Source organism: Rhinopithecus bieti, unplaced genomic scaffold (genome assembly GCF_001698545.2).
Source record: "Rhinopithecus bieti isolate Rb0 unplaced genomic scaffold, ASM169854v2 scaffold_46389, whole genome shotgun sequence".
Taxonomy (NCBI): Eukaryota; Metazoa; Chordata; class Mammalia; order Primates; family Cercopithecidae; genus Rhinopithecus; species Rhinopithecus bieti.
The window spans coordinates 120,837-131,676 of NW_016818836.1; the positions used below are offsets into that span (position 1 = coordinate 120,837).

The 10,840-nt window shown below is 40.5% G+C and overlaps 1 protein-coding gene across 1 annotated transcript in view; it reads left to right on the forward strand.

Annotated features, from left to right (window-relative positions):
- RMND5A (required for meiotic nuclear division 5 homolog A) overlaps positions 1-9,747 on the forward strand; it is a 67,170-nt gene extending 57,423 nt beyond the window's left edge. The window contains exons 7-9 of the mRNA XM_017857569.1: positions 1,731-1,833; positions 3,297-3,451; positions 5,083-9,747. Of these exons, the coding sequence (XP_017713058.1) occupies positions 1,731-1,833; positions 3,297-3,451; positions 5,083-5,146 (322 nt within the window). The 3' untranslated portion in view covers positions 5,147-9,747. The remainder of the gene's footprint in view (positions 1-1,730; positions 1,834-3,296; positions 3,452-5,082) is intronic.
- Positions 9,748-10,840: the final 1,093 nt, after the last annotated feature.

The window sequence follows — 10,840 nt, forward strand, 5'->3', positions numbered from 1 at the left end:
TATTTGCTATGTGCGAGGCACTTTGGGCACTGTGTTGGATATAAGATGAAGAAGGTGTATTCCACAAGGTTCTCCATCCTAGCATAGGAGCAGACAGATGCAATTAGCTATAATGTGAGGCATTGTTGCCGTCAGTTTCTCTGAGGAAGACTCTGAAGTGGGAATGTACATGCAGAAAGTTTATTGACATCAGCACCTGTGGGAGAATGAAAACAGCAGGATTGGGCAGAGAGGAAAGTTGGACTGTGTTAGAGTGGCAGCAAGGTCTCTCCCATTCCTGAGGAACTCTGGAGCTGCTATGGGCCTGTGGAGTTGTCCCAAATTGGGCCTACAGGGCTGGGCTTTTGTACCCTCACATGGAGCAACTTGCTGGATATGACTCTGGTCAGATGACTCTTTTCAACTGAGGATAGTCCTGAAGAGACAGACACAGCTGAGAGTTGGCTGCCAACACTTCCACATCTGAGAAATGAGTGCTTCTACCCTGGACAGGGGTGATCTGGGGATAAAAGGAACTATGCAAAAAAATGTTTCAGGAGCAAGCATGTCATTTGACTGATAAGCTGAGCCCATTAAACTTTTTTTTTTTTTTTTTTGCTATTTTGTTTTGTGCAATATAAAACCTTTTTTGGCATTAATGTAAGATTATTATGAAATTCTTTATGTTTTATTTTTTGAAACAGGGTCTCATTCTGTTACCCAGGCTGGAGTGCAGTGGCACCATCATGGCTCACTGCAGCCTCAACCTCCTGGCGTCTTCCCACCTCAGCCTGTTCAGTTTCTGGGACTCTAGGCACATGCTACCATACATGGCTAATGGCTAATTTTTATATATTTTGTAGAGACGGGGATCTCACTATGTTTCCCAGACTGGTCTCAAACTCCTAGACTCAAGTAATCCTCCCACCTTGGCCTCCCAAAGTGCTACAATTACAGGAGTGAGCCAGCACCATCTACTGTTATGAAATTCTCTAAAAACCTTATTCTCAATTCTATACTTCTTTCCTATGGACCGAAAATGGTATATAAATCAGCACCATCTGCAGACCACATTTTGAGTATCATTATTCTAATTAGCATATACCTTGGAGCACGTTTTGTAAGAAAAATAAGTATGGTGGTATATGGTCTGTAAGGAAGAGAATAGGAAAGAAAGTTATGTCTTTTGTATTGCTGAATGAAGAATTTTGTGCAAGAACATCTCTTTTTCCTTCAAACTCAGATACTACAACTACTGTATTTGGAAGAGTAGTAGTTCTTAATTCCTGCTCTTCATTTGAATTAATTGGTTCTCCAAAGCTGCTTTCTTTTTTAAAATGCATGTTTTAAAACTTTTTCTATTTTCTGAGGAAGTAAGCTAAAGTTAAATTACCCTAGCAAATGAGTTTTTTTTTTTAAACGTTTTGCATTCTTTAACTGCATTTACCCGCATATTGGTGAGGTTTATTTAGTAAATTTAGAGTTTCATTTTTTGTTTTGTTTTTTAACTGGGATTGGTTTTCAATAACTTCAGGAAATATACCAGTGGGCCTGGGGAAGAAGGGGAGGGAAAACAAGTTATTTTTCTTCTAGTGCAAATGGCTAGATTTACTTTTAGCAGAACAGAAGGCTCTCACCCCGTCCAGGGGCCAGGGTCTGCGGTACACAGAGTCTGGAGAAAGTGATGTCTCCTTGGACCAAGCGGCCTGACACCTGGCCTGGCACTGACGTTTCCTCTTCTGCTCTCCCAGTTTCTCAGCAGGTTGTGTGGCATTGCCAGCTTTAATTAACATCAAAGCCGTGATTGAACAGAGGCAGTGTACTGGAGTTTGGAACCAGAAAGATGAATTACCTGTGAGTTCCATTTTCTGTTGGCTATTTACTTTTACTGCCTTTAGAAGAATATGACATCTTTAAATGTTCACCTTTTAACCAGGAAACATTATTGTAGCCATTCGACAGGAGTTCTTTTATAGATATATAAAAAATTAAACAATACAAATGAGGAGCCTAGTACCTTTTGGGGACCTTGGAGGAGGAGTATTACAATTTTGACTTGAAGTGCCTTTGAAAGCTGGGGAAGGGAAACATCAGAAGTGGTGAGAGTTATAGATGCAGTAGCATGCAGTGTGTTCTGCAGTGCAGTTCACAGACCACTCCTGTGATTGTTTTTCTAATACAAAAGCAAAGTTAATTGGATTTACTTTTGTCTTAACTATTGCTGTCAATAAGATCATGGGTTTGTGCTGGTTACATTTTCCTAATGCCAACAGAATAAGTACAGAGCTCTTAAAGGTCGTCCGTGTAACACCTGCAGTCATCAGTGGGCCTCTAGTACTGTATTTCTACTGCTCTCCTAGAAAGGACCATGGTTTTAAACATCAGCACAATCACTTGCCAACTCTAGAACTTCTCTAAGCAGTAGCATATTCATCTCTAAGACAAGGACCAGCTTTCTCTTTATGGGGCTGCTGAAGGCTGTAGATAACATAAGCATGCTTAGAACGAGATGGGACACATGGTAGGCACTCAGATTGTGACTGCCATGGTGCACTTATGATGTGGAGTAGCGAAGGTCGTTGTATGTGTGTTTCTACCAGGTCTCTGACAGGCACTAAGACTCTGGGCTGGAATTGTCATTCCTGTCATGATTGTGTCACAGACCCTGAAAAGCTAACATACGCATTTAGTTTTTTGCCCCTTTTATACCACACCTGTACACAGGTTTATTTGCAGTTACCTTGTTCTTCCAGCGGGTAACCCTGTCAGTTGGTTGCCCCAGCTTCTCAAAGATGTTTTCTGATTAAAGGCACAGGTGCAGTCCTGGTCCTGAGTGTGGTCAGGACACAAGCAGCACTCCTGCCCCCCTGCCACTAACTTGAACAAGTGAAAAGAACTTGAGCCTTCACTTGTTTTGTGGAGGCAGGTGCCTGGCATCTGGCAGTTTCCCGTTTATGTTGTAAGCATCTCTGACATGCACTAAGACAGAGCAGACTGAAATCTGAATTCACCTAAAGACTGTGTGTCAAGCCACTAAAGCCGTTAGAGGTGGTGATCTGCCCATTAGAGGTGGTGATCTGGTCATCGTTTTTTGTCAGACTTGTTTTTATACTTTGTCAGCTTTCTTGAAAATAATCTTGAAGGCTAAGTTATCACTTTGAATCACTAAGACTGTTCATCTGAGTTAGAAGAGTGCTATAGAAAGTTACATTCAGGTGAATAGATCTGATCAATGTTCTTTGCTGCACAGTATATATTACCATGTGGATGATTTTGTGAAATATGACTTCAGCTTTTTTACTTTTTTTTTCTAACAGATTGAAGTGGACCTTGGTAAAAAGTGCTGGTATCACTCTATATTTGCCTGCCCCATTCTTCGTCAGCAAACGACAGATAACAATCCACCCATGAAATTGGTCTGTGGTCATATTATATCAAGAGATGCCCTGAATAAAATGTTTAATGGTAGCAAGTAAGTGTCTTTTAAAAAATGTTAGCAAATAAATTTTGTTTTGGAACTTGGTAGGAGGATAAGAAGTGATGAGGATTAAAAAAATGTAGCTAGATTTAGAACTAAATAAATTTCCTAACTACTCATTTGGCAAAGTGGGTGGTATCTGATTTGAGTATTTTTAATTTATCTGTGAATTTGGTGATTAGATTTATAAGCATGTCTTTAACTTTTGGGGTAGGTGATAGATTTTCCCCTTTTTTATACAAATGGAGTTGCATACTAAAAAATGTTCTATACTTTGCTGTTTTCACTTAGTGATGTGTCTTGGAGATCTTTCTCTATGCTGCAGAAACAGCCCTCATTATTTTTTTGTTAAAGCTCCAGTATATTCTAGTGTATAGAAATATGATGGGGTAGCCAGTTCCCTGTTGATGAACATTTGTTTCTCTAAACAGTGCTAAGTGAAGGCGACGGGCATGGTGGCTCATGCCTGTAATCCCAGCACTGTGGGAGGCTGAGGCAGGCGGATCATGAGGTCAGGAGATCGAGACCATCCTGGCTAACATGCTGAAATCCCGTCTCTACTAAAAATACAAAAACAAAAAATTAGCCGGGTGTGGTGGCGGGCACCTGTAGTCCCAGTTACTCAGGAGGCTGAGGTGGGAGAAGGGCGTGAACCCAGGAGGCGGAGCTTGCAGTGAGCTGAGATCCCGCCACTGCACTCCAGCCTGGGCGACAGAGCAAGATTCCATCTCAAAAAAAAACAAAAAAACAGTGCTAAGTGAATTATCTATACCTGATACATAAATTCCTAGAATTGAAATTACTGGTCCAAAGGATATATGCATTTGTAATTTATTTTAGATAGTGAGCTCAGCTTTTTTTTTTTTTGAGATTGAGTCTCACTCCATCACTCCGGCTGGAGTGAAGTGGTGCAGTCTCAGCTCACTGCAACCTCTGCCTCCCGGGTTCAAGCAATTTTCATGCCTCAGCTTCCTGAGTAGCTAGAATTACAGGCGCACACCACCACGTTTGGCTGATTTTTGTATTTTTAGTAGAGAGAGGGTTTCGCCATGTTGCTCAGGCTGGTCTCAAACTCCTGAGCTCAAGCGATCCACCCACCTCAGTCTCCCAGGTGTGAGGCATCATGCCCAGCCAAAATTGTTGATCTTAGTTCAGGCTGTACTGGTTTCATGTGCCACTGTGAGGCATGTGGGCCGTTCTTGGTGTGGGCTTATAGCTGCCATCAGATTTGCTGCCCTTGAATGGGTTGTGTGACCAGTACATTTGAAATTCATTTAAAGACTGATGCAACCTAAACCTTTGGGAAAGAGAAATTGAATTTATTTTCAAAACCCCAAAAACGATATCCAGAAAAGTTATCTTTGTTTTGTTTAAGAAATAATTTTCCATGAAGAAAAGGCTTTCAGTTTAGGATCTGGCATGGGTGGTATGTATTTGTGACCCTTCAAATCTTCGTGGTTATATTAAGGGAAAGCATAATTCATCCTCAAAGCAAAATACAAACAGACTTGTTATTTTTGTGTGTTCTTATGTGTGTGTGATTGTTATACTCTATGACGAGATAAAAATTGAATGCTCAGTACTGAGACTGCTCCTTCACTCAGTGTTTTCTTCTTTGTCTTTAGATTAAAATGTCCCTACTGTCCAATGGAACAAAGTCCAGGAGATGCCAAACAGATATTTTTCTGAAGAGATAACTTTAGTTTGCAATTTGTAAGTGAAACTGAGACATGGGCGCATTTCAGAAGAGAACGTTCCATATAATGCAGCTAACCAAGGACTCCTGTGTTTCTATAAGCTAATGCTCCAGAAACTTTGCCAACCTGTTAGTGTACACACACTGAGGGGAGTGCTCCCGGTGAATATTATCATAGGGCTTTATTATATTCTTGGTCTTCATTTCTGATCAAGTAAATACACCAGCAGTTGTCATTCAATGCAGGATTTTGTACTTAATTATATGGTGATTTTTTTACTTTTTAAGAGCAGAAACAGAAATTGACCTCCCCACCATGTGTTTAATATTTCACCTGCTTTTACTTTTGTCATTTTCTTGATAATCATAAGCCTTGAGAGTGTTTGTGAAAAAGTTTTATTTCCTGTTATGTATACATAATTAAATGAAAATTCTTCAGAAAAAGTTTGATAAATTGAATTGTGGTTATGAAACTAATTTGCATTTTTATTTGCTTAAGAAAGAAAGCTGTGATAGATTCCAGATTTGCTTTTTGATGTTTTCTTCTGCTCCAGCTCCAAGAAGTCAGCACACCTGCATTTTAGCTCTGCATGCAGCCCCAGCAGGCTGCGTGTTTAAGAATTTCATTGTTTAACCGGCTGGTGTGAGAAGTCTTCCGTTAGCATAGAGTGGAAGGAGTACTAGTGTTTGGTTGGTTTTGCTTTTTTTGTTTGTTTGTTTTTGCTTTTATTGCCAAGAGGTGCTTGTTTTAAAAGTATGTTTAATAAAATGAAATTCTAAAGTTAGAAGTGTTCTTAAGTTGATATTTGCTCTCTTGGTCTTGGTAGCCCTATTGTATCATTGCAGACACAGTGTTGTGCATGTGTGTATTATATATGTGCACCAGCATCAAACATTGTGTATCTGGAAGGAAAGCAGCATGTTCCAGTTCTAAAATGCAGTTACCAGACCCATCACTTTAAATCCTTAAAGTTAGAAGCTAGCAAATTTTCTGTAGTGCAGAATGTTTATTGCTGTTTTTGTGTTTGAATAGTATAATGTTTGATGCCTCCCTTCTGCAAAGTGTATCATCTCATTGACTGTGAATCTGTATATTATTCTAATGGATACAGATAATGATCTTTTCTCTTGTGAGGTATCTTCATTTAATGCACTGTCCAAAAATAGCCATGTGTAAGAGTCTCTCTGTATGATAAACTACATGGAAAAGACTTCTGTGGACATAATTCTGACTGAAACCCATGAAGTGACTTCAGTATAAGAATGTTACGTGGAAATCACCAAATATTTTGCAACTTTATTTCATCTGACATGGAGTGAACATCGATAGGAATACTTTCAAAGAAAATGAAAAAAAGAAAACACAAAAGCAAAAAGAAATGTGGCACTTCACATTTTAAACTACAGATGGACTTGGTTTGAGGGAGGGGAAATCACAGATTTGGTGCTAAGTTAATTAGAAACTGGCAGCATTTTACAGTAGTACACCAACCTGGATGTTTTTTTCTGAAATGTTTACCTGGGAGAGCTGGGGTTTGTTTGTGAAGGGAAAGAGTACTGTAGAAAAGCTCTGCTTGAGTGCCGTGTGGCCAGACCTATGTGGATGGCTACTCTGTACTGTGCGGGTTCGCCAGCGGTTGCGATTGGCCCGGCTCGGAGTGCTTGTCTGGTCCAACCTCAGTCTGGCCCCATAGCGACTATTGCCCCATGATTCTGCTTCACTGTTGGAGTCCTCTTTGAAGTTCCCCCTCTCTTTACTAAAGCAGTGAAGGAAGAGAACAGAGACAAACTCTTTGGACTATGAAAGACAAGGTAGAGAATTCCAGGCAACAGTCTGACCAAGGGTGTAAACCAGTTTATTATATGTATTTTTTGCCTTTGAATTAAAACCTAGAGTGTTGTTTTTTTGTTTTTATATTTTACCCTTTTTCTCCTTAGGCCGAGTTTAGCTTATTCTCATCTTTCCACCCCAAACACCTACACAACATTTAGGTTTCATGTAAGGTTTGAACAAGACAGATGTACTCTGAAGGCTGGTGGTAAATGTGTTTGATGACCAGACACTTCATATAGTCGACTTGGGCCACTTTTAAGGACAAAAGCCAGAGCTCAGCTTTATCCCTCTCCCAGTGCTGGGAGCCAAAAAACTGTTGACAGTTTTTTGTGCCGCTCAAGACTTTAAAAAGAACATGCTTTAACTGAAGCATTGGACTCTGCAGCTTTCTGTGTAAGGTCCGTGTACTCCCACTGGGCAGGGTGAGGACCAAAAATCTGAAACTCTTATGAATCTGACATATTATATGGAAATTATATCTTGTCTTTAAGTGCATGGACTTAAAATTCATGAGAGACTAAATGTGAGGGAGAAGTGGATTTAAAGAGGCCAGACCTTAACCAAAGATGCTGAGGTACAGCATTCTGTCCTCCCTACCCTAGAAACTCCATAAATGCTGTCACAACCCTATCATCACTGATACTTTTTGCACGTCAGCAGTCCAGGAGGATGCTTTTTGTCTCTTTACCTCTACTTTACAAAAGGTAATATGATAGAGGCAACGTTTATAACAGTCACATTTAATTATAATGTACATGAAAGACAGAATTTCAGAATGGTTTCTTAAATTTTCTTGGGAACCGTTTCCACATATCAGTTATAGACAAAGGCCATGGAACTATGCTAAACCAATAAAACCTTTTTAGCAAATCTTTAAATTCTGACTTAGCCAGAGCATCTGAATGTTCAAGTACTGTTTTACAATGGCTAAGATTGTCTCTTGATCTTTTTTCTCCATTGTGTGATCATCACAGATGCTATTTCTGTTTTATTGGTGATTATATGAGACTTCTAATACATAAATGAACGGGTATTGGTGCCTCTTTATTTTAAAATTTTGAAGAAAAGAGCCACCTCATATTCATAGAGTGTGTATTTTTTGAGTGTGTGAGCATTTAATTGAAAATAAAGTTATAAAGTAAATCTTAACTTTTCTGTAGCAGCTAATGTATACAGACACTAAAACCCACACCACATTTTGTGGGAAATGAGGATCCTCTTTTGTCCTCTCCAGGTAGTCCCGCAGGTTATGCAGTTTAAGTTCAGTCTTCTTTATGCTGTGATTGATTTCCACTTCAGTGGCTTAGCCTTTGGGACAGTGGATACTGCAACAGCCAAGAACTCTTGGTTATCCGCACAAGACAAGCTGCTGGTAGACTACATTAGCCCTCTGGTTTTCCAGCTCAACCTCTGATAAAGTGGACTGACAGCCACGCTGCTCAGTCTGTTTAGTCAGCCGACTCAGGTTATTTTCAGGGAAGGCATGGAGGCATAGTTTGGTTAGTTTCATCACTAGGATGTGTAAGGTGACGACACAAACCAAATACCTTTCTTTCATCACTTAACTATACGTACTTTATCTCTGGTAACACTAGAATGCTGTGGTCTTGAGGGAATGTTAGCAAGGGACACATAGAAGGTTTGGTGTTTCGTAAGCCTGTCTAGCTGTGGCGGGTTTTGTGTGGTACACTGATGTTTATACCATAAGCAGGTACAAGCTTCATGAACTGTTCTTAATGAACTATAATTGAATAGATACCAAAAATAGAATGACAAATGTATTTTAATAGCAGATGAGGCCGTTAGTTTTCGGATGAATTTTCCACTGTTGATTTTACTTCAAGACATAGCAAGAGAAACAAAATTTTGTTTTCAAGACATTTCCACTACAGTTTCAAGTAGTGGGCATATGCTTCATTTACTTCCAAAGAGGCAGAAGAGCAGCTGGAATTGGCTTACAGCACTTGCTTTGTTTCATGTTATGGGTGAAGACCTACATACACTCTTCTTGTAGCAGTCACTTAACCTTCAGCAAGGCAGTGGTGGAGTTCACTATGATTTAGTGCCTGATCTTTTTTTGGGGAAGGGGCGGGAATGAATGTGTTGGGGCTGGGCGGGAAGCAGAAAATGGGAGCGTGAGTGAGTGTGCATGTGTCTGAAATTCACCATTGCCCCCACCTGCGCCTGGCAAGGAACAGGTGTTTGATGTATTTTGCTCATGACTGCAGTATGCATGTATTTTTTTTCCTTCTCTGTGTTTTCTAAACTTACACTAAAGGATTCATCAAATCATCTTGTTCAGATGGCTCAGGATTGTATTTATTTTGCTCACCCCGTGCTCTTGGGTTCTATAGTATTTCTATAATTATGTAACGAGAATAGTGTTGCACTGTAATCTATCATATAGAGCTATATGTATGGAAAATTTTGATCAATTTTTTTAAGAAATGTATCCTGTTTGCAAAGGCACAATAAAGTTCCATCTTATAGACTATAGGCAATAAAGCTAACAATAAACCTTATTTAACACAAACCACATCCATATCCTCTGTTCATTTGATTTTGGAAAAAGTCTAGCATATCCAGTAGTTTCAGGGAATTCATTTTAACTTTAAGAATTCTGATATATTTAATTTATAAATATCGGACTGATAGAATTTTGGAAAACTATAAGAAATGCTTTGTTAATGTGTGTATTCCTATGTAAAACACATGGCTTCTCCTGTGTATATTTTTAAAAATTAAATACACATTGAAAAATAGTTTTGTGGAACCGGTCTGTATGAATGTGCCAGGTGACAAAGGTATGAGGGAGGGAGTAGGGAGGTACTGATTGCGAGAAGAGAAAATTACTGTCTGCATTTGCTAAGGGTCTGCATGTCAAGAATTTAAGAAAGTATCTGTCCCCATCTTACTGTGTTTCTGTGCCACCAACAGTGAGAAGAGAAGGTGACTGGGCACTGTCCCGAGTTGTCTGTTGTTGTTTTGAGACAGACTCTCACTCTGTTGCCTGAGCTGGAGTGCAGTAGCCCAGTCTCGGCTCACTGCAACCTCCACCTCCTGGGTTCAAGCGATTCTCATGCCTCAGCCTCCCGGGTAGCTGGGATTACAGGCATGTGCCATCATGCCCAGCTAATTTTTTTTTTTTTTTTTTTTTAGTAGAGACGGTGTTTCACCATGTTGGCCAGGCTGGTCTCGAACTCCTGACCCTCAAGTGATCTGCCCACCTCAGCCTCCCAAAGTGCTGGGATTACAGGTGTGAGCCACTGCACCTGGCTATATCCCAAGTTTCTGAGTTGGGAATTGTTTTAATGTTTCCAAGCTGCTGCCCCCTCTAGCGGACCCTCCTGTGCACAGTGGGGACCCTGCCCTGTGTACTGACCAGAGTGGCAGTGAGTGCATAACTGGTAAAGTAGGGCCCGGAAACAGCTCGATGAACAGGCTGCTGGAGGGGCTGGAACTTGTGCTGTCAGCATTACCAGGGAAGACCAGAAACTGAATTGCCTTGTCTTCTATGGCAGGCCAAGGTTGTAGAGACCAAGCATTTATCTGTACTGCTTTTGTATATTTTTTAAGAGAAATGGTGTTACCTGAGATTTTAGGATGTTTCTTACCTATGGAAACCCTTGTGGTCCCACCCAGTCAGGTTGGAGCTAGTGGCCCAGGTAGTATAAGAAGAGGCCTGGCAGGCCAGTCCAAGGTCTGACCACCTTTCCCTCCAGCATTTGGGCTCCTCAGGACTCAAAGTGTGGTCCGTGGACCAGCAGCATCAGCATCACCTGGGAGCCTGTGAGAAATGCAGAATCTCAGGCCTCAGCGCAACCCTGCTGAACCAAAATCGGCATGATCATGA